This window comes from Tachysurus fulvidraco, chromosome 1, assembly GCF_022655615.1.
Source record: "Tachysurus fulvidraco isolate hzauxx_2018 chromosome 1, HZAU_PFXX_2.0, whole genome shotgun sequence".
Taxonomy (NCBI): domain Eukaryota; kingdom Metazoa; phylum Chordata; class Actinopteri; order Siluriformes; family Bagridae; genus Tachysurus; species Tachysurus fulvidraco.
Window position 1 is genome coordinate 1,655,676 of NC_062518.1, and position 24,415 is coordinate 1,680,090.

The 24,415-nt window shown below is 44.9% G+C and overlaps 1 protein-coding gene across 1 annotated transcript; it reads right to left on the reverse strand.

The window, feature by feature from the left end:
• Positions 1-390: 390 nt before the first annotated feature.
• Positions 391-24,119, reverse strand: adamts18 (ADAM metallopeptidase with thrombospondin type 1 motif, 18). Its single transcript, XM_047819274.1, has 15 exons — positions 24,091-24,119; positions 23,423-23,462; positions 22,335-22,430; positions 21,305-21,453; positions 18,728-18,900; positions 17,665-17,795; positions 17,365-17,488; positions 17,009-17,256; positions 12,652-12,772; positions 11,652-11,781; positions 6,491-6,695; positions 5,684-5,878; positions 4,313-4,558; positions 3,793-3,946; positions 391-1,855 (listed from the first exon to the last, which is right to left on the reverse strand). The coding sequence occupies exons 1-15, from the start codon at positions 24,117-24,119 to the stop codon at positions 1,737-1,739; spliced, it is 2,160 nt and encodes a 719-aa protein (XP_047675230.1). The 3' UTR covers positions 391-1,736.
• Positions 24,120-24,415: the final 296 nt, after the last annotated feature.

A 24,415-nucleotide genomic window follows, 5' to 3' on the forward strand; every position in this document is an offset into this window, starting at 1 on the left:
TGAGATAGGCACAGGCTCCCCGTGACCCGAGACGTTCAGATAAGCGGTAGGAAATGGATGAATGAATGAATGTAATAACATTCTATGCATGATGACGTTACGTGACACCATGTGACAGATCTCGGCTCAAATCGGCGGGAAAATCGGCCAGATTCTCCAGATGCTTGATTGATTGTTACATTACCAGACATAGACCTCTTCTAGTTAAATATCTATAGAGTATTTATCTGTCTATATCTATAAAAATAAAGCTCGAAGGCTGTAGCAGAGGCCGTCAATGTCTCTATGGAGTTTGTGTAGCTAGCAGAGTTAGCTTTGCTTGGCGAATCTGTTTGAAAACAAAGCTAATGTCGTATATAAATCGAATAAACATTCTCACGCTGATCAGAATGCTGTTTATTTGGAATGGTTTCACTTTAGAAGCTATTTGTAGCTACTTCTGTTGCTTACAGGAACTAAAAAAAAAGCCAGAGAGGCCATGCAGAAAAGTGACAACAGGAACAGTAGCTACAAGCAGCGCAACGACTTTTCACATAGCGAGTGTGAACGTAGGATGCTCGCTAATCAGATAAGCTGATACAGAGCTAATAACCAACCTTCTTCCATTTTATTAAAGAACAAAGGAAGTGTGTGTGTGTGTGTGTGTGTGTGTGTGTGTGTGTGTGTGTGTGTGTGTGTGTGTGTGTGAGTGAGTGTGTGTGAGATCCTTTTTGCTGTTTTTCTCTCATAGCAAATAAAAAAAAAATCATATCAAACAATCATAAACATCATAATAACTTACTGAATGTTTCTTAGCTTTCCTCTAAACTTCAATATAATACTTGATCTCATATTAGCTAGCATGCTAGTGCTAGGCTTTGATACTCACAGAATACAACATTTAGCCTCATGTTAATTAGCTTGCTATCAATAAAATGATTCTGATTATGTAATTATGTAAAAAATTGTTTACTGAAAGCTAGCTAGCTCGCAATTCGCTTATATACAGCTGCTTCATTAGCTTACTTTACAAATCATGGACATGTAACTCTAACGTTCGCTAACCGATCAGGCGGATCACTGTCGAGGTACACGTTTAGTCCGGCTAACATTTTATAACGCGTGTTAATAACTTTATCGCATGTCCGCTAGCAAAATAAAGGTGTTTACAGTGAAATCAATTCTTCCCCTGAATAAAATGTTACAAGATGAAACTGCTACCAATGTTAATGTTTAGGTACGTTAGCTACCGTAGCTAAGCTATAATTCTAGGCAGTACATGAAGAGGAAGAAATGAAAATAAAGGCTAGTTCGTGGTTTGATCTAAGCGCCATACGCTATTTTTCCTACCGTTTAGTAAATTTCTATATTTTTTTAACCAGAAAATAGTATGCACCAGATCAAAGAGCATTGCAGTCAGTATCAGCTCGGTACATCCTCGTGTAAAAATAAACTTCTCAGGAATTGAGTAATTTATGCATAAAAATATAAACTGAACACAAAATAAAATAAAATCAGTTCACAGGAATAACATAACATCCTGCACCAAATGTCTTCTCCACAGTTTTAGCAGAAACACAGAGTTCTCCAAAGTGTTTTGCCCATCAAGTACTTCAGGAAGAACCAGGCCTCCATGCCTCTTGCTTTCTTTTTGTCCATCTCTCTTTTGTCCATTTTCTTTTCCACCCTAAATCCAGTTTTGGGAATCTGTAGGGTGGTTGGAGTCTGAGAAGGTGCTCGTGGGAAAATCGTCGGCTCTACGGTTTCTTGATAGAACACGACCTGCAGCACTGCTCGCTGTAGAACCTGTGGTTACACACACCATGTTGAGGAACCAGGTGACACCAGGTGAAGTAATCAGCACATGACTTCTCTCCTGTGAAAGAAAACACAGATTATTTTATTACCATTCACTTTACCAACCACAGCATTTCTCACTCTAACCTGGGAGAAAGAACTGCATTTCACTAGCGATTACCTGGCAATGTTCAGAATGGTTTTAATTTCTTATTGCATTTCCTATTTGCATACAATACACATTCATAGATACATATATTTGTTAATGGTATAAAAATATATATTCAAGGGTCTTGTAGATGAACTAAGTTGAGATAAATGGTGTTCAGTGATTGGTCACCAGTAAGAAAAATAAACAGTGATGGGTATTTGGGAACAGCTGGGATCCATTATTGGCAATCAGGCACGGTGGAGGCCAGTGATTGGCTGTCAGGCACGGTGGAGGCCAGTGATTGGCTGTCAGGCACGGTGGAGGCCAGTGATTGGCTGTCAGGCACGGTGGAGGCCAGTGATTGGCTGTCAGGCACGGTGGAGACCAGTGATTGGCAGTCAGGCACGGTGGAGACCAGTGATTGGCTGTCAGGCACGGTGGAGACCAGTGATTGGCCGTCAGGCACGGTGGAGACCAGTGATTGGCCATCAGGCACGGTGCAGACCAGTGATTGGCAGTCAGGCACGGTGGAGACCAGTGATTGGCAGTCAGGCACGGTGGAGACCAGTGATTGGCAGTCAGGCACGGTGGAGACCAGTGATTGGCAGTCAGGCACGGTGGAGACCAGTGATTGGCAGTCAGGCACGGTGGAGACCAGTGATTGGCAGTCAGGCACGGTGGAGACCAGTGATTGGCAGTCAGGCACGGTGGAGACCAGTGATTGGCCGTCAGGCACGGTGGAGACCAGTGATTGGCCGTCAGGCACGGTGTAGACCAGTGATTGGCCGTCAGGCACAGTGGAGACCAGTGATTGGCAGTCAGGCACGGTGGAGACCAGTGATTGGCTGTCAGGCACGGTGGAGGCCAGTGATTGGCTGTCAGGCACGGTGGAGGCCAGTGATTGGCAGTCAGGCACGCATGAGGCCAGTGATTGGCTGTCAGGCACGGTGGAGACCAGTGATTGGTTGTCAGGCACGGTGGAGATCAGTGATTGGCTGTCAGGCACGGTGGAGACCAGTGATTGGCAGTCAGGCACGCATGAGGCCAGTGATTGGCAGTCAGGCACGCATGAGGCCAGTGATTGGCAGTCAGGCACGGTGGAGACCAGTGATTGGTTGTCAGGCACGGTGGAGATCAGTGATTGGCTGTCAGGCACGGTGGAGACCAGTGATTGGCAGTCAGGCACGGTGGAGACCAGTGATTGGCAGTCAGGTACGGTGGAGACCAGTGATTGGCTGCCAGGCACGGTGGAGGCCAGTGATTGGCTGTCAGGCACGGTGGAGACCAGTGATTGGCCGTCAGGCACGCATGAGGCCAGTGATTGGCAGTCAGGCACGGTGGAGACCAGTGATTGGCAGTCAGGCACGGTGGAGACCAGTGATTGGCAGTCAGGCATGGTGGAGACCAGTGATTGGCTGTCAGGCACGTGGAGGCCAGTGATTGGCAGTCAGGCACGGTGGAGACCAGTGATTGGCTTTCAGGCACGTGGAGGCCAGTGATTGGCTGTCAGGCACTCATGAGGCCAGTGATTGGCTGTCAGGCACGGTGGAGACCAGTGATTGGCAGTCAGGCACGGTGGAGACCAGTGATTGGCTGTCAGGCACGGTGGAGGCCAGTGATTGGCTGTCAGGCACGGTGGAGGCCAGTGATTGGCTGTCAAGCATGGTGGAGACCAGTGATATTGTGGTATTTGGGTGCAGTGGTGATAAGTGATGGTGTAGGGAACATTGGTGATTAGTGACTTGCCATTCAGGAGCTAGTGTGTTTAGTGATTGGCTGTTAGGAACAGAGGTGATCAGTGATTGGCTGTCAGGAACAGAGGTGATCAGTGATTGGTTGTGGAAACTATGGTCCAGGTCTGTTACCTTTGAGAGCAGGTCCTGGTGGAGGACAGAAGTGTGTGTTACAGGCTCTGGAGCTGACAGGTCTGTGGTGTGTTAAACATCCTGATGAAGGTCGACCGTGTCTCAGACACTGAACGCTGCGCATCTGCACGCCACCTCCACATGACACTGTACACTAACACACACACACACACACACACACACACACACACACACACACACACACTCATTAATCTGTTCACTTTAATGTTTCACTTTCTTACATTCTTGTTTTGTTTCTACTCAACATCTTAACAGCTAGTTGCTTTTTTTTCTTTACCATTAGCTACCTTTTGCTCAATGTCAGTGTTTGCCAGTTGCCTAGCAACAGTTTTCTCACCATATTACCCACTTGAATGGTGAATGTGTCCTTTGCTAAAAGAATGAATTAGTGTCACTGCTGTAATTACTGTCATTTCAGATATGATGTGAACCCACAAACGCCTTTATAAAGCAGTCGGACAGAAACGTACAATGACGTAAATAGGATGGATTTTTGTACCTGTTGCCATGGTGATGAGTACCAGCCGAGCGCCATGGCACTGTTCGGTCTCCCCAGACCGGGCGGAGGGAGGTGGGGCTGCAGGTCAGGACACTGCGCTTTATTACAGGCCTGCTGGAGGTCACTGTGGGGTTTCTGGAGATTTCTACACCTCCTGATGGGAAACTCTGCAAATCCTCCATTAGAGTCTCTCTCTGCACAGCGCAGCTCTCGGCTCCTCACACCTCCTCCACAGGTAACAGAGCACTGAAGACGGCATTGAAAGACGCCGTCACATTTTTAACGCTTTATCGTCGTTTGTAAATTTGTTACGAAAGCGACCGAAGTTTTACTTTAGCAGGATTTTTTTAATGCTTCTTTTTGTTCTAGTACATTATAAAATATTTTAACATGAATATTCTTAAAACTTTTACCTTTTTAAATATTTTTTGTTCAAAATGTTTTGTGAAGATGCAATCGTGAAGATTTACTTTAAGCCACGCCCACAACATTCCGTAAAGGCAAAAAGCGCACAGAGAACTGATCATGACAAGATAGCAAGTAAACATTTACAGAGCGCTTCCTTTACTGTCATGCAGCTCGGACACTGCAGTGTGTTGGCTATGGACACGTGAAGCTCTAACTTTATACTAGTTTACACTTTTTTGTGGTTTCTTTGTAAAAAGCAAGCAAAAAAAATGAGGGTAACTGCTGTTTAAAGCTGCTATAATGTAAGAGAAAACAAGAACCGACTTGTTTCAAGGATGTTGAACTATAAATGGACAAAAACCACGACGTATGTATTTATATGTTTATGTGTACGTATATGTTGTAAGTATACGTTTTTGGGGCAGTCGTGGCCTAATGGTTAGAGAATCTGACTCGTAACCCAAAGGTTGTGGGTTCGAGTCTCGGGCCGGCCACGAGTGAGATGCCCTTGAGCAAGGCACCGTACCCCCCAACTGCTCCCCGGGCGCCGCAGCATAAATGGCGATTTTTTTTAACCCGACTGGACCTGAATGTTGCGTAACTCTACACTAAAGTAACTGCTACAGAGTGGATTCAAAATTGATTGACAGGTCTGTTTCAACGAAAATTAGCTTACCGCCAGCCACACGTCACCGGCCACATGTCGCAAGCGGTCTTGGCAAACAGAGGAGAGGTTGGAAAAGGACTCGAGTCGAGGCACACACACGAGATACAGTAGTCCGGGTCTTCTCGGGTCCGTTCGGTAAAAACACATTCATTTTAAATTACCCGAGACCCGACGCCGCTATTATTAAACCCAACCCGTTATTAAACATTTTAGACCCAGAACCCGCTCGGGTCTCGGGTCGGACCTCGGGTTTTCGGATCTAAGTGGAATCGTGAAAACCTCTAAAATATGCGTACCTCTCCCCAGGCCGTGGTGATCCACTGCAGCCGCTCGTTTTTCGGGCAGCGGCTCATCACGCAGCTCTCCTGAGATTTGAGCTTCAGCTGGAGTTCGCACAAGCCGTCACGCAGAACAGACACACCAGAGAGGTGATTGACGCTGTGGCAGTACACACTCCGTGTCTTCACACCTCGTCCACAAGTCTTCGAGCACTACACACACACACACACACACACACACACACACACACATGCAGAAAGGAAAGTAGAAGGAACAAATAAATTTGCCATTTAGTAATAAAAACTTTTCTGCAGATGTGTGAGAGTTATTGTTATTGTCACTTCACCACCAGAGGGCAGTAAAATCTCTCCCTTTCCCAAGCCGCATACTTACACATCAGGTCTATTCAATTAGTTTGTATTAGGGCCAGTTCATGAGAATCATCCAAATGAGGTGCCGGAGAGATGTAGCTGTCAATATGGTGATGACACAACAACAATATAGGAGCTCATATGTTGTATTTTTGCCCAATGAGACACTCAAGTTTTTTCTCTACATTTAAACATGCTTTTGTTTTATTTTGAAACTACACATTAGTGCATTGTAAGATGCCCAAGTCGATGTTTTTCTACATTCAAATGGGTAAATCAGTGAGCCATAACACACTCATTTACCTTAGACTTAAGTGCGCATAATAAGTGTGTGTGTGTGTGTGTGTGTGTGTGTGTGTGTGTGTGTGTGTGTGTGTGTGTGTGTGTGTGTGTGTGTGTGTGCGCGTGCATGTGTGTGTGTAGTGTGTGCAGTGTGTGTATGTGTTTACTGACCGGTGACCAGGAGCCAGCACCCCACTCCGGAGGGCAGGAGTGTGAATTGCAGGGCTGTGTGTGAGCTGGAACAGGTGAAGTACATGTGGAAGGCGGAGCTAACTCCTCCCTCTGGTACATCACCTTCCTGAGACAGCGGATGGTGCGACTTTGCTGTCCTCCTCCACACGATACACTACATGCAGTCCATTTACCCACTGACCAGCTGAGAGAGAGAGAAAGAGACAGACAGAGAGAGAGAGAGAGAGAGAGAGAGAGAGAGAGAGAGAGAGAGAGAGAGAAAGAAAGAAAGAAAGAGTCATTTTGTCGTTTACTGAAACATTCTTCTGAAATGCTAAAAACACTCAAAAGCCGAACAGATGAGAGGTTAAGGGCTTTGTCTGGGCACAGAGCACAGGGCACAGTGGCACAGAGCACAGGGCACAGTGGCACAGGGCACAGAGCACAGTGACACAGTGGCACAGAGCACAGTGGCACAGGGCACAGAGCACAGTGACACAGAGCACAGTGACACCTGTGTGGTATTTAGGATTCATAACTTACTAACTTGCAGAAAACCCCACACCTTATTTCTCCTGCATCTCCACAAGCTTCGACCTTTAGAATGAAGTACAAACTTTTTCAAAACCATCAGAGTCAGAGTCGCTCTCTTGGCTGGATCGGAGAGACTATCTGATGCCACCTCAGAACTCGGAGCTCAGAATTCCATTGTTTTTGACCTTTATATGGAACTGTAGCGTCCGTGTTACAGATCGAGAGCTAACGTGTGTGCGTGTGTGTGTGTGTGTACATACGGTTTAACTCGTGTAAAGTTAAGGAGTGCTGTTGTGTGTCGGTCTGACATTACTTCATGAACTCTGGGACCTGAAAAATGTCAGGGTTTCCTGGTCAGATTTTGGGGATCATAACGTGGGGCCTCTAGATGTCTGAATGCAACATTTAGTGTATAAATCGGACCGTGTGTGTGTGTGTGTGTGTGTGTGTGTGTGTGTGTGTGTGTTTCCTACATCATGCAGATGATGTCTAATCGCATGTTCTATGGAAACCTGAAAATACTGTAGCCACAAAAGAACCTTCTTTAGATACTCGGTCCTTCGTGAGGTGTCTGATTCCAAACTTGGCAAAGATCTTACGCTGTAGTGTAAATTGTCTCCTGTCAAAGACAATTTCATCATCGGTTTTGCTTTTAATCGGTTATTCAAACTGATTCATGGCTTGTTTTTAAGGCTTCTGTTTCTCAGTACCTTTGTGCTAGAACCACTAGAACCTTTCCCATTCAGAACATGACCTCTTCCCTCTTCTCGTAAAGATGTCTCGAACAGCTCTAAACAACTCCAGACGAAAAAGCCAAGACACGTCCGTCCATCCGAGTGTTTATAATCTAAGATAACTTTAGAACTTTATCTTAGATAAATATCTTTATCTTTATCCCCCCGTGTTGGGGGGCACGTTCGCCTCACACCTCCAGGGTCGGGGGTTCGATTCCCGCCTCTGCCTTGTGTGTGTGGAGTTTGCATGTTCTCCCTGTGCCTCGGGGGTTTCCTCCGGGTACTCCGGTTTCCTCCCCCGGTCCAAAGACATGCATGGTAGGTTGATTGGCATCTCTGGAAAATTGTCCGTAGTGTGTGTGTGTGTGAGTGAATGAGAGTGTGTGTGTGTATGCCCTGTGATGGGTTGGCACTCCGTCCAGGGTGTATCCTGCCTCGATGCCCGATGACGCCTGAGATAGGCACAGGCTAGAGAAGTTCGGATAAGCGGTAAGGAATGAATGAGAGTGAGTGAGTGAACTTTAGCGTTCTGGTATCTGCGAGTGTTTTTGGAAAAGAATGAAAGAAAGCTTTAAAATAGATCCTACCGTAACGCCATGAACATGAGGAGATTAGAGCAAACCGCATCGTCCACCAGAAAACGGGGCGAGGACTCGGGTGGAGGTCTATCACACCAGACCGCTTCACACACGTCTTTAAAAACAGCTAAACTGCAATTTGCATCGAAGGAAAGACACAGCAGCCGTCGCACCGCGTCGATCCTCGTTTTTTCTCTGCCCTAATATCTTCTCACCACATGAACCACCACGTGTCTGCCTCCCAGCAAAACCGCTCCAGAGTTCTGCTCTAATCTTACTGTAATATTTCTGGAACCTTCCAATAACTCGAATATTTCGAGGTATGCAATTAAACTGAAAGTATGTTCGAGTCGACTTCGACGGATCGCCGACTGCCGCCTGCACATTCTTCAGTGCCCGTTCCTCTTCGGTTGGCACGGTTACAGCATCGGCCCAAAATAATGCACTCGGGCATGATCGCAGAACAATTTCCACCGGTCAGATGAAATCCAAGCTGCTGCTGGTCACCCAGTGGGATGAAGGGTGAATTTTTAGTGCATGCTAGGGAACGGTTTGTGGTTTGGAACCGGTTGTAAGTTTAAGAGCATATGAAGGGCTACCAAACCTCTGCAGGCCATTTGGGTTCATCTTTATACTGAAGATTTACAGTACAGAACAATCGAGAGGATCCGAAACCTCATTAGCGTCTGATATACACGATATAGGACGCTTATAGTTCAGCTTGTCAAGGTGAAGGTTTTTGCTTTTTCTCTGTTCTTCAAAACAAGTTATAAATTCAAAGAGATTAAACTGACATGGAGATTTTAATGAATTAACCTTAACTTCAAATTCCTGGATGCAGTTACTTTATTGTGAGCTTCTATTACATCTGGTTCACCTCAAGGCTGTATTTTAGGCACTATTTTATTTTCTTTGAATTCCTAATCTTACCATCTATTGTACTGCTGCACATTTATGCAGTTCTATCTCTACTCAGCCAATGTATAATAGATCATGATGAAAATGTACGATTCCTGTGACCGTGGCATGGATATTGGCACCACATGGGCTGGCTTGAAAATCGGAGAAACTGCCACGTTATTGTAGTGAACTGCAGAAAAGGGAATTATGCAAAAATGCTGATTGTGGATTACAGTTCGGCGTTTAACACCATAATTCCCTCCACGCTCACCTCTTAGTTGGAGGTCCTGGGACTCTGTCGCTGTGTCGATGGATCTCCGACTCTCTGACAGACAGACCATAAGCCGTACGGGTGGGCAAACACACCTCATCCACCCTCACCCTCAGCACTGGAGCTCCCCAGGGTTGTGTTCTGAGCCCCCTGCTGTACTCACTGCACACATATGACTGTGTGGCCACTTCCAACTCCACCACAATCATCAAGTTTGCTGACGACACTGTCGTGGTGGGCCTGATCTCCAACAACGACGAGACGGCCCACCTACAGGAGACTAAAAAGTGCCAGGAGAACAATCTTCTCCTGAATGTCAGCAAGACTAAGGAGTTGATAGTGGACTTCAGCACAAAGCAGGAACGGTCATACCAACCGCTAAACATCAACGGGACCCCAGTGGAGAGAGTGGACAGTTTCCGGTACCTAGATGTTCACATCACACAGGACCTGGTCTTAGTCCTGTCACATCAACACCCTGGTGAAGAAGGTCAGTCAGCGTCTGTACCACCTGAGACGCTTAAGGGACTTCAAACTACCCTCTCAGGTGCTAAAGACTTTATACACCTGCGGTACCATGCAGGACAGGCGAGTCCTCCAGAGGGTGGTGCGGTCAGCTGAACATACCATCCACACCGAGCTCCCTGACCTGCAGGACATCTACAGCACATGGTGCTGGACCAGAGCCAGGAAGATTGTAAAGGACCTCAGCATCCCAACAAGGGTCTCTTTTCTTTGTTGTGTTCAGGGAAACGCTTTCGCTCCTCGAAAGTAAACACAGAGAGAATGAGGTGAAGCTTCTTCCCGCAGGCCATTCGGAGTTCTCCCCGTGCCTCGGGGGTTTCCTCCGGGTACTCCGGTTTCCTCCCCCGGTCCAAAGACATGCATGGTAGGTTGATTGGCATCTCTGGAAAATTGTCCGTAGTGTGTGCGTGTGTGTGAGAATGAGAGTGTGTGTGTGCCCTGTGATGGGTTGGCACTCCGTCCAGGGTGTATCCTGCCTCGATGCCCGATGACGCCTGAGATAGGCACAGGCTCCCCATGACCCGAGAAGTTCGGATAGGTGGTAGAAGATGAATAAATGAATGAATGAACTTTCAGAGCTTGCACTTCTGTACCGTAATTTCAGCAAAGATGTAAAGTCACGCGCCACCATCGCCGTGTATCACAGAAAATGGAGTGCTTCGAATTGCTGTCTTTTATTCTGTACTTTCTCCTCCTCCAGAATATCATTCACTTGTCTGTCCGAAACATGATGCCACAGGGTTTAATGACCTTTTTGTGTACAACGGTGTTTTAGTTTTCGTGGCTTTAACAGCAGCTTAAATCATAAAAGTTTTAGAGTTACTGGAAAGGTTCCTTCTGAAACTGTATTCTTCCCTTTCTATTTCTATCCTCTTTTAGTCTTGAGGAACGCTAGCACTCTGTGTGTGTGTGTGTGTGTGTGTGTGTGTGTGTGTGTGTGTGTGTGTGTGTGTGTGTGTGTGTGTGTGTGTGTGTGTGTGTGTGTGTGTGTGTGTGTGTGTGTGTGTGTGAAATTTTGGTTTGGGATTGGCAGAGTAAACTGGGCTCGTCTAGAACTTATGCTAATCCGGTTTACTTTGGAAAAAAAGTGAAGTATGAAGAGGGGAAAAAGTTTGTACATGTTTAGAATAAAGTAAAAAAAAAGTTAATTCTATAGTTCCTGTGATTGGGAGATTGAGAACCTTTAACAGTTCCTCAAGGGGGAGGGGGGAGATCTAAAGAACAGGACTGAGCAGGAGATGAGGAGAAAGAGAAAATGAAGGAGACGTATGGATGGAAAGCGGAAGAAAGATGGAAAGCGGAAGAAAGAAGAGGTGAGATGATGATGATGACGACGAGGAAGAGCTGGAAAGGGAGGAATAGGGAAAAGAAAGGAAATGAGCAGGAAGTAGAGAAGTCTGGTCTAGGAAATGAGAGGATGGGAAGAAAGAGAGAGAGAGCAGGAATAGAGAGAACAGATGAGACAGAGGGAGAAGTACATAGAGGACAGGAAGACATTAGAAAGACAAGAAAGGAGATAACAGGAAGAGAAATAAAAGGAGTGGGGTGGTGTGTGTGTGTGTGTGTGTGCGTGTGTGTGTGTGTGTGTGTGTGTGCGTGTGTGTGTGTGTGTGAGTTACCTGGCTGGACACGGCTGTGTGTTACAGAGCTGAGACGCCAGAGCAGGTTTGCTTTGAGAGTCACACAGCGAGGAGTTCATCACCTGAACCTGTTCATCCTGCACACACACAGCCTTCACCGACACACGACCTGAAACACACACACACACACACACACACACACACGATATCACTTAAATACGATTCGGTTTAATCTTCACTTTCACTATCCTGTGTTTACATCTACACACTTTGGGCAGTTTTCCCTCCTGAACCTACATGTATGACGCATCAGATGGACCTTTTTAGGAACTTCGGGAACTCCAGAGTTTAAGGCCTCTTACTACAAGCGGGACATTTGTAAAGAAATTTTGGAATTGTAGGTCAACTTGTTTCCCAAAAAACCCCTGAGCTTTGTCTGAGTGTTTAATAAAAACCCCTGAGCTTTCTCTGAGTGTTTAATAACCCCCCCCCCCTCTCTCTCACACACACACACACACACACACACACACACACACACACACACACACACACTCACTTTCTCTCTCTCTCTCTCTCTCTCTCCCTCTCACACACATACACTCTCTCTCTCTCCCTCTCCCTCTCACACACATACTCTCTCTCTCTCTCTCTCTCTCCCTCTCCCTCTCACACACATACACTCTCTCTCTCTCCCTCTCCCTCTCACACACATACACTCTCTCTCTCTCTCTCTCTCTCTCTCTCCCTCTCTCTCTTGAGTTAATAAACAAGTGTGTGGTGGTGAGGTTGGACAGGAGGATGAGTTTGTGTTTGTTCAGTTCACAAAGGTGTTTTAGATCCAACTGGGCTCTGAAAACTCTGTCTCTCTCACACACACTCACACACACACTCACACAAATACACACACAAACCATTCACTTTCCATTCACACAAACAACCACACACCATCTTCCACAACTCCCACAAACCTTGTGCATACAAGCGACCTTTCATTCTGACACACACACACACACACACACACACTCTCTCTCTCTCTTACCTCCTGCACATGAGGCGGAACAGTCTGATCGGGTCACTCTCCACTTGTAGGTGTGTGTTTTTTCCTCTAGAGGAAGTGTGTATTCCCACAGCACTCCAGGGTTTTTGTCCTGAACCAGGATCTGTGATTCAGAAAAAAACACCAATCACTGAAGATCGTACTGTCAAATGATCCGCTTAACGTACCGCTACATATACGGATACAGAGAACTGGCACATGTAGTTAGATTTTAATTACTAGCTTAGCGTTTTTATTCACTAGGTTCGTTTTTACACACTCATTGCTTAGCATTTTATTTACTCTTGGATACATTTAAATGACTGTTATAGCTTAGCTTAGCATTCACTCATTAGCTCAGTTAGCTATTGGTCTCTTTAATTTAGACTTCACTCGTCATGACCTTTCATTCTTGCCATGTTAGCTCATTAACGTTTCACCGTGTTAGCTTTTGATAGATTAGTATCGACTCTCCGGATTAGCGTTCCCACAATAACTTAGCTTTCTTGCTAGATTAGCTTTTATTTGAGCCTACGTATGCAATTAGCCCCGTTCCTTTATGTGCAAAGGGAATGAGAAGTCAGAGTTCGATCAGGAGTAGCTAAGTCCAGGAGAGCTGTAGCGTAGCATCAACAGAAGATGTATCTTGTTCACACACCCCAGCTGCTTCGTTTCCAAATAGCCATGAACCACTTTTAAAAAAATCCCTCGGTGTTCCTGCAAACGAATTTCAGCCAGCTTTAGACCTGGAAAGACGCCCGATTGAGAGTCAGCCACAGTGACCTCTTTATCGTCTGTCCCCTGTCCTGCGGATCAGGTGGGTGGTCCTCCAAAACCCCTCACTGACTCAGATTTGGGACAGAACCGAGGAGGAAGTCCACTAGACCTGAGCCAGGGTCACGGCACACTGCCCGAGGTTTTGGCTCTAATGAAGTGGAAAAGCCCAGAAAGAATAGGGCCTTTGTTCTATTCTTAATGTCTGGGGATTTTTTTTTCCCTTGTACAATCTGGCAACCTTGAGCCTGAAGGGAAGACAGTGACAACAAGGTCACAGATAATAAATTATACGGAGGACACTCGAAAGTGAAAGTTTATTTTAATGCCCGTGTTCTGATTCTGATAACGATAACGTCATTTTTAAAGCAAGAGCTCATTCATTTATACACAAGGTATAGTTAATGGTCATGTGACCTACTAACGATCGAACACTTATAATCGTGGAATGGAACGTTCACGTTTAGACACACCCATTTTTCTGACACATCCATCTGTCTGACTCGATTATAGCCTTAATACCCCCGGATTCTGTTACCTCACTTCATCCTCACTTCTGTAGGTGTTCTGAACAATATACAGCACATTTCTGAATTTCACCACAACGCATGAGTAGTCCGAACGATGTGGAACTCCAATAATGCACTTTTAAATGATAACATTTAGGAAAGTTTCCAACTGTATTACAAACGATCCGATTAGTTTAGATCACATTCACAACCAATCCCCAAAGCAGAGATTAAGTTCTGACTCGCCTCGCTCCCTCTGAACTCGGAGCGTGTTCACGTTTTACAGGAAGCGGCTGTCAGATTATCTCCGAGCTTGTTCACAAAAACACAATGACACTCTTCAGTCTGGCCGAGCAGAACAGGCTCCGTCAGATTAGCGGATTAGCTTCACGCTAAAGCTGAACTGGGATCAAATTCAGCGACAATGTTTTACACACAGGGTGAGGAGATGAATGGTGTGTGTGTTTCTCTCTCTATGTGTGTGTGTGTGTGTGTGTGTGTGTGTGTGTGTGTGTGTGTGTGTGTGTGTGTATGTATTACTTATTAATCTCTATGACCAAGGAAATGGTGGGTCCCCATAAATCAGTATGGTACTTATTTGGAGAAAATGTCCTAATAAACCACCCGTAGCTGTGTGTGATTGTGTGTGTGTGTGTGTGTGTGTGTGTGTGTGTGTGTGTGTGTGTGTGTGTGTGTGTGTGTGTGTGTGTGTGTGTATTACTTATTAATCTCTATGACCAAGGGAATGGTGGGTCCCCATAAATCAGTATAGTACTTATTTGGAGAAAAAGTCCTAATAAACCACTCATAGCTGTGTGTGTGTGTGTGTGTGTGTGTGTGTGTGTGTGTGTGTGTGTGTGTGTGTGTGTGTGTGGTGCCTCTATGGGTTCTAGAGCTGATTACTACAGGTGAGATGGTACAAATTAGATGTTCAGCATGCAGCTGTGAAAAGAACGTCTGTGTGTGTGTGTGTGTGTGTGTGTGTGTGTGTGTGTGTGTGTGTGTGTGTGTGTGTTACTTATTAATCTCTATGACCAATGGAATGGTGGGTCCCCATAAATCAGTATGGTACTTATTTGGAGAAAAAGTCCTAATAAACCACCCATAGCTGTGTGTGTGTGTGTGTGTGTGTGTGTGTGTGTGTGTGTGTGTGTGTGTGTGTGTGTGTGTGTGTGTGTGGTGCCTCTATGGGTTCTAGAGGTGATTACTACAGGTGAGATGGTACAAATTAGATGTTAGAGAAGTGAGTAATTTTATTTTTCAGCATGCAGCTGTGAAAAGAAAGTCTGTGTGTGTGTGTGTGTGTGTGTGTGTGTGTGTGTGTGTGTGTGTGTGTGTGTGTGTGTGTGTGTGTGTGTTACTTATTAATCTCTATGACCAAGGGAATGGTGGGTCCCCATAAATCAGTATGGTACTTATTTGGAGAAAAAGTCCTAATAAACCACCCATAGCTGTGTGTGTGTGTGTGTGTGTGTGTGTGTGTGTGTGTGTGTGTGTGTGTGTGTGTGTGTGTGTGTGTGTGGTGCCTCTATGGGTTCTAGAGGTGATTACTACAGGTGAGATGGTACAAATTAGATGTTAGAGAAGTGAGTAATTTTATTTTTCAGCATGCAGCTGTGAAAAGAAAGTCTGTGTATGTGTGTGTGTGTGTGTGTGTGTGTGTGTGTGTGTGTGTGTGTGTGTGTGTGTGTGTGTGTGTATGTATGTGTGTGTTACTTATTAATCTCTATGACCAAGGGAATGGTGGGTCCCCATAAATCAGTATGGTACTTATTTGGAGAAAAAGTCCTAATAAACCACCCATAGCTCTGTGTGTGTGTGTGTGTGTGTGTGTGTGTGTGTGTGTGTGTGTGTGTGTGTGTGTGTGTGTGTGTGTGTGTGTGTGTGTGTGTGTCTGTGTGTGTGTGTGTCTGTGTGTGTGTGTGTCTGTGTGTCTGTGTGTCTGTGTGTGTGTGTGTGTGTGTGTGTGTGTGTGTGTGTGTGTGTGTGTGTGTGTGTGTGTGTGGTGCCTCTACGGGTTCTAGAGGTGATTACTACAGGTGAGATGGTACAAATTAGATGTTAGAGAAGTGAGTAATTTTATTTTTCAGCATGCAGCTGTGAAAAGAACGTGTGTGTGTGTGTGTGTGTGTGTGTGTGTGTGTGTGTGTGTGTGTGTGTGTGTGTGTCTGTGTCTGTGTGTATGTGTGTGTGTGTGTGCTGGACAAGATGCCAGGCTCCAGGACCACGGTGAACTCGAGTGACCCTGCTTTACTCGACCACAAGCAGCTCCAAACCAGAATGAATGTTTGGTCTGGACTGAACCATTTCAGTTCCTCATCACCATGTCCGTGTTTATCCTCCTATCCTTACAGATGTTGTGTTTCTCTACCGAACTGTGTGGGAGAGTTCCTGTTCAAATGCTCTCAAATGAATAAATCCGTTCCCAGGTTTCGTTATCGTTGTGTCGTCCAATACAGGTCACGTGATCATGATATATATTGTATAATGTGTGAGGAATAAACCACTGTGTGTTGTGCTGTTACAGGAAAAGCATCACACAGACGCTGCATATCCTGCAGCATATCCTGAAGTCTTCTAGTCTTATAATAACTGTACCTTTGTTACATCATAGTGACTGTAATCTTTTTCTCTCTCCTGAATATAATAAGACAAAAACAATCAGAGCGAATACACAAAGCATAAAGTCCTCTTTGCTGAAGATGTTCCAAAGCGCTGACACTGGAGACTCCTTCCATAAATGTTACAGAAATAAACACATTTCTCTATACAGGAAACTTTGTGGCTTATGTGAATGAGCTGTTGCTATAGAGACATATTAATCTGCGTTTTCAGCAGGACCGCTGTCAGACCTGCCGTCATGTTGTCGTTTTTCAGTTCTCTATGAGCTTTTTGCCTATCACGGCTCCGTGGGGGCGTGGCTAGAGGGAAATCGTCTTTCTGTAAGCGCGTTCGGCTTGGACTTTGTCCAAGTGTGAAGAAAACGAGCGATTTTTTTCTGTTTAGTCCGTTGATGAAAAAAAAACACAAGGCTCACAGTCGGGAATCTTAAAAATGCTCGTATTAAAAAAAATCACCTCGAAGACGAGCGTCTGATTGGTCGGACCTGGGGCGTACAGGCTCTCCGGCTGGTTACTCGAGCGCTGATACAAGAACGTGGTTCCAGCAAAGTTGAATCTTCCCGGCCAGTCCACTGTCCAATCAGAAGTCAAGAAATAAGAGCCGCGTTTCTGTCCTCGAACCGCCAGATAACCGCTGGAGATCTCCGTCTCCTGAACACGGATACTTCGAGCTCCTGCAGGAACTGTCACCACCGGATAGTACTCTGGAGACGGAAGGAACGTATCGCTGTTATACATGTGTGTGATTAAAGCTACAAGCCCCGCCCCTCACTTTAGCTCTGACCAATCGGTGAGTCGTGCTGTGACTTTACCGTTGGCTCGATGCTGGACGTCGTAACGGCCGCTGTAGAGTCGGCAGGTCGAATTGTCTCCTTTACACACACCGCAGACATCCAGAGACGCGCCGGAGCCCAAAACATGGTCACAACCCACCGACTGCAGAAGAACAGAATAAACACAGGCAAAAAAATTATTATTATAATAACTTTTGCTCATCTGGGGAGGATGATGAGAAAAAGAAAGACAAGTAACAGAGGACAAAAGCAGTGGAAATGGAATTAGGCAAGAGAACAGTAGGAAGAGAACGATGAAAGACGGATTCAGAGCCGTACCTCACACACCCCGTCGATGCACACATCCGGCGTGAGGTCGGAACACCGCGTGCCGTCCTTCACCTTGCTGGACATCGCAAAGAAGAAATCAAAGTCCTCTGCGATGCAGTAGAGCTTACAGATATCTTCATCTGTAGACGAGGAGAAGGAGGAAGAGGAGGAGGAGAAGAAATGAATCACAGCAGAGCTTTAATAACAGGATTAAACCCCGGGGAGGAAAAATAAACAGGATTAGTGCTTGATTAAGAAAGACGCAAAACAATCCAACAGTTAATGTATTTAGTTGGCAGAAAGTTCAGGATGATGTAATGACTCAGTTCTGCACCATGGGAGGTTCAGCTAGAGAGAGATTTACAAATGACCTGAAGTAACCTCTAAGTCATCAGTCACACCAGCTACACACCATAACACAATGCAACACACACACACACCACAACACACGGCACCCTGGCGGATCGGGCAGGTGGTGAAAGAAACTCTTTAGCTGAAAGGAAGCCTCATAAACCATCACTCAACGTTCTCCCGAATATAAACTATAAAGTGTTTAAAACGACAGGAAGTGAAGAGACGATCATCACAGCATCAGAACTGACATCTATAAAATATTAAAAAAATAATAATCAACGTTCTGTCTACAAAAGAGCTCAGGCTTCAGGAACAAAGTGTGTGTGAGTGTGTGTGAGTGTGTGACACTGGAGACTCCTTCCATACACAAACACATCACAAATCTTCACCAACACCAAGTATTAAAACAAGCAAAACTGTTTAAACCTGCGACCAATCGGAACGGGGAATTCTGTTAACTCAGGAACGTGTGTGTGTGTGTGTGTGTGTGTGTGTTTGAGTTAAAACTCTTCCCTGAAGCTGCTTCCCTGATCCATCAGCGCGAGCAGCTACACGTCTAAACACTAAATCACGCTCGTTACGCCTCGGGTGCGGCGCAGTGCAGCGAAGCAGCGTTATAGCTAAACATTTGGCACAACTAACTAATACAGAAAACATGTCGTCATGACGACGTCTCACACATATATATATATATATAATGCTTGGGAGTCGTTCCTACCCTCCACTTTGGTGTATGGTTTCCATTTATAGAACCAGCCTCGGAACGCTTTGCCGTTGTACTCGGCGCACTGCTGTGCTCGGAATCCCACGGCGTCTCGCTGGCACGGCCCGGTGTTACAAAGTTGGTACAGTCGACTCGAACCCTGGCAGAATCGCCCGCTATGCTGCGGCCTACGCCGGCAAAACACGTTAAGATTCATTCGGTTATTAAATCCAGTCAAGTTCTGAGTCTGTATTCTACACAGGGACGATTTTATACATGAATTCATTCATTCATTCATTAGAATTGACAATTAATCAGTTGTTTTTATTAAGGCTTGTGTGTCCTAAATAAAAAAATGGACTCATGTTCGTCCCTCGATATTTATTAACACTCTTAAACAATTAAACAGCTGTTTTTAAAATGTAAAAAAAATTCATAAGAATAATAAATATATGATTTAACTCAATATACATTTAATATATAACTTAATATCCCCAAATCAACCCCATGTTTTATCTCAATTATTGTCTGAAGGGAATTGAAAGGAAGAGAGGAGAGGAGAGGAGAGGAGAGGAGAGGAGAGGAGAGGAGAGGAGAGGAGAGGAAAGGAAAGGAAAGGAAAGGAAAGGAAAGGAAAGGAAAGGAAAGGAAAGGAAATGACGTAACTGAAATACAATGAGAGTACAAGTCACATTCACCCTGCAATAAGAAATACTAGTACATACCCTAACTCAATGAAATTCACTACAGTAACTTAACCTCAAACTTCTATTCACTTACCCTTAACTTCCCCTCCCCTCCCTCTCTTCACTTCCCCTCACTCCTCTTCCCTTACCCTCCCTTCACCTCCCTTCCCTCCCTTCCCTTCCCCTCCCCTCCCCTCCCCTCCCCTCCCTTCTCTTCTCTTCCCTTCCCTTCCCTTCCCTTCCCTTCCCTTCCCTTCCCTTCCCTTCCCTTCCCTTTCCTTCCCTTTAATTCCTTCCCTTTCCTTTCCTTTCGTTCTCCTTTCCTTTCCTTCCCTTCCCTTTCATTTCCTTCCCTTCCCTTCCCTTCCCTTCCCTTCCCTTCCCTTCCCTTCCCTTCCCATCTCTTCCTTTCTCTTCTCTTCTCTTCTCTTCTCTTCTCTTCCCTTCCCTTCCCTTCCCTTCCCTTCTCTTCTCTTCTCCTCCCTTCCCTTCCCTTCCCTTCCCTTCTCTCCCCTGTCCCTTCCCCTCCCTTCTCTTCCCTTCCCTTCCCCTCCCTTTTCCCCTTTCCCTCCCTCTCCCTCCCTCCCCCTCCCTTCCCTTCCCTTCCCCTCCCTTCTCTTCCCTTTCCCTCCTTCCCTTCCCGTTCCCTTTGAACAACTTATTTAATTCAATCACATTTTTAGTTGCAATTCCTGCGAGCAAATATATATATATATATATAATTATATTATTATTAATGATATTATTTGTAATAATAATTAGAGATAAAAAAAGGCATTTAGTGCCTTTTGTTAGTTTTGTCTTTACAGACGTTTATGTAACTAAATATCAAATCAAAGTTTTTATCTTTAATTAAATCGCAGTGAGACGTCTCAGATTTACAGCCGCCGAGTGAAACGTGATCACGGAGCTTTGGGGATTTGTGAAGATTGTTGTTTTTATGTGTTTCAGATGAAATGATAGAGCCATAATAATCCCTTATAAAGTTTTTATGCTTTTTAATAAACACTGTACTGATATCTACGCAGTCATAAAGCTACAGACATAAAAACTGAACACAATATTAATGATTAATATTAAATCTCCTGCATCTTAATTCAAACCTGAAGGAACTTCCTAAAAGATCGCCATGACGATAAACACTTTAAATACCTCTGCGTATGAAATAGTGTTTCTCTTGTGTGCACTTTTAATGAATTTTAAAAAAAAATAAAAAAGAATGAAAAAAAATAAAAACAAAAAGGATCATTTTTCCTCTGACTGTTTCATACGATCTCATAAGCTGTAAAACATAAAACACAAATATTGTGGCTAGAAGGCACAAAAATTGTATTAATCGTTCCTAGTTTATATTCATTCATTCATTCATTCATTCATTCATTCATTCCCTACCGCTTATCCGAACTTCTCGGGTCACGGGGAGCCTGTGCCTATCTCAGGCGTCATCGGGCATCGAGGCAGGATACACCCTGGACGGAGTGCCGACCCATCACAGGGCACACACACACTCTCATTCACTCACACACACACACACTACGGACAATTTTCCAGAGATGCCAATCAACCTACCATGCATGTCTTTGGACCGGGGGAGGAAACCGGAGTACCCGGAGGAAACCCCCGAGGCACGGGGAGAACATGCAAACTCCACACACACAAGGCGGAAGTGGGAATCGAACCCCGACCCTGAAAGTGTGAGGCGAACGTGCTAACCACTAAGCCTTCGTGCCCTTCCTAGTTTATAATAAATAAATAAATAAATAAATAAATAAACAAACAAACATTCGATACATAACGACGAACGTCACCTGATTTCCTTTGTTTGTTTGTTTTTTATTGATAGAAAATATTAAAAGTAGTACTTTTAAAACTAAAAGTAAATAAATAAATAAATAAATATATTTACCTTGGACTGTTACAAAAGCGTTCCCGATACATAACTCCGCCCCCGCAGCTTCTGGAACAATCCGACCAATCGGACCACCCTGACCACTGACCGTGTACCGCCTTGGGCCCGTGATCCCCGTACTTCACGCACTGCCCCTTACGACACCACTGCATTATGGGTAACGATACAGAACACGCAGTCAGGTGATGTTTTATATGTTTAACAAGTAACTGAGAAGCAGAACTCGATCATTTCTTCGTTAGTTTTAATGTTAGAATGTTTCATAGAATTATTTAGCTTCAATAATACAAGTAAATACAGAAAGGCAGCAGATAAAACATACAAGACTGTACTCAGATTCAGATGTATTAGCTTAGGTTTAGAGAGAGAGAGAGGGGGGGGGGGAGGGGCTGGGAGACAACAGAGTGTGTATCTGTAGAAGGATCTTGAGTGTGTTGGACTGGGACAGAGGCCAGCATTTCACCTGGAGAATACTGCTGAGCCAAACCAAGACACACACACACACACACACACACACACACACACACACACACACACACACACACACACACACACACACACACACACACACAGAGCAAGTTGCTTGCTATTCTCTTATGCAGAAGCAACACAAGCCACACTGTTTAACATCAGTTCTGTGTGTGTGTGTGTGTGTGTGTGTGTGTGTGTGTGTGTGTGTGTGTGTGTGTGTGTGTGTGTGTGTGTGTGTGTGTGTGTGTGTGTGTGTGTGTGTGTGTGTTTTCGGGGTTTTTTCAGTCTTTTCAGTGTTAAGGTCAATGTTTGAACAACACCTTGTGCTGTTTATCTGGTTACAGTTACATGTTGAAATGTTTCCCCATTTTGTTTCTTCGTTTCTGTGAACACTCACATTGTCCAATGGTATGAAGTGTTACATTATAACCAATCAGCAGCAAACAGCACCACTAGCCCCGCCTCCAAATTCCTTTACCTCCTGTAGGATGCTGTAGGCTTTGGATGATGGGTGCAAAAAATTGTGCACGAGGTCAAAGCTCACGGTGTCACTCACCATGTCCGGTCCGCATGTCGTCCCCTCAGCAGCGGGCATGAACTTGGTCTCGCACCGATGACCCAACCGATGGCACCATAACGACTTACAGATGTCCTACAAAGGACACACACACACACACACACACACACACACACACACACACACACACACACACACACACACACACGTACATTAATCTAGCACAATGCAGCTTGGATTAAATTGGATTTTATAGCAGTGAGTGAGTGAATTTATATATAATTAATATTTATTCTGAAGTGTTAACTCCCTCTTAACCAATCAGATCTCAGCTGAAAATGATCTCTCTCTCTCTCTCTCTCTCTCTCTCTCTCTAATCTCTATATAATATATATCTATATCTACTATCATCTCTGTCACTCTCTCTGTAAATATATATTATCTGTACTCTCTCTAGTATACTATCTTTGTAATCTCTCTCTCTATCTGTCACTCTCTATCATCTGTGATCACTCTCTCGTCTCTCTCACTCTCTCTGCTCACTCTCTCTATCCTCTCGTACTCTCCTCTATTGTCACTCTCTCTCTCTTTCACCCTCTGTCATCTCTACTTCTCTCTGTAAATATATATATAGCTATAATATATCATATATCACTATTTCATATACTCTCTTTCTTAACTATCTCTCTCCTCTTCATGCTCATCTCTCTCTCATCCTCTATCTCTTCTCTCTCTCTCTCACTCTCTATTTCTCCCCATCACTCTCTCTCTCTCTCTCTCTCTCTCTCTCTCTCTCTCTCTGTCACTCTCTCTCTCTCTCTGTCACTCTCTCTCTGTCACTCTCTCTCTCTCTCTGTCACTCTCTCTCTCTCTGTCACTCTCTTTCTCTGTCACTCTCTCTCTCACTCTCTGTCACTCTCTCTCTCTCTCTGTCACTCTCTCTCTCTCTCGGTCACTCTCTCTCTCTCCCCATCACTCTCTCTCTCTCCTCATCACTCTCCCTCTCTCCCAGTCTCTCTCTCTCTCTCTCTCTCTCTCTCTCTCTCTCTCTCTCTCTCTCTCTCTCTCTCTGTGGACATGAAACCATTGAACATGACCCCCTGGAAGCTCCGCCCACTTTCCCATACCTCAAGGCAAGACAAAATGAGGAAAAATGCAGCCACGTTTCTGTTTAAGTCTCAGACTCTAGAACTGAATGAATTCTTATTAATGTCTATAAATCTCATCTTTTTTTCCAGAACAGGAAGAATCCGAATGCCTGCGTAAACTTTCCTAGCATCTTCTTCATTCATCCTGAAGCCATCCCAAGCACGCTAATCCAGTGTTGTTAGCACCGCTAATTACTCCCCCGGACGCTACGTGACGAGGACACTCAACTCGGTAGGAAAAAGAAAACAACATGGCTGGGCGTCACCGGACACAATCCCACTAAATTAAGATGTACAGCTGCTTTCCTGGGAAGTTGGCTTCCAAAAAAACGCCACACAAAGACCTTGAAAGAAAGAGGCTGTAGCATAGCGGCTAATCCTGCAAAATAACCCACACACCGATCCGCTTCCCAAGACTTAATACACAGCGCCTCAGTGTCGAACCACTCGACATTTACATGTGAATGTGTGAATCAGACGCTGAGCTGACGGAGGAAGCGAGCGGCTCTTCTCTTGGCCTGGGACGTGGGAGCCGTCACTGAGATTTTGGCTCAGAGTGTCAGCGATGAGGACGATGAAACCCGCTGCTGCTAGCGAGATTTAAATAAAACTCTGGCTAACATAGCATTAAATTGTTTCATGCTGACAGAAGCAGGAAGCGGAAGCTGATCGTCATTCATTTATCTGACACATTTATTTTATTGCTTTTTACATAGAAGGAATTTGAGGTAAAACTTTTTGAAGAAAATCGTTAAAGTTTGAACTCTGAGGAGAAAAAGAGTCAGATTTGAGTCAGTCGTGTGTGTCCACATTCCACGGCTCTGAACATTTACTTCAGCTTTGAAAGTTTTTTAAAAGTGCATAGACAGACAGACAGACAGACAGACAGACAGACAGACAGACAGACAGACAGACAGACAGACAGACAGTCAGACAGACAGACAGACAGACAGACAGACAGACAGTCAGACA

Excerpts from the sequence above, each read along its gene's own strand:
- adamts18 (XM_047819274.1), bottom strand. The coding sequence starts at position 24,119 with ATGACGATCAGCTTCCGCTTCCTGCTTCT. Across the intron at positions 21,454-22,334 it reads CGACATGCGGACCGGACATG|TGGTGTCGTAAGGGGCAGTG; the intron begins GTGAGTGACACC and ends CCCATAATGCAG. Across the intron at positions 5,879-6,490 it reads GTGCTGGCTCCTGGTCACCG|TGCTCGAAGACTTGTGGACG; the intron begins GTCAGTAAACAC and ends GTGTGTGTGTAG.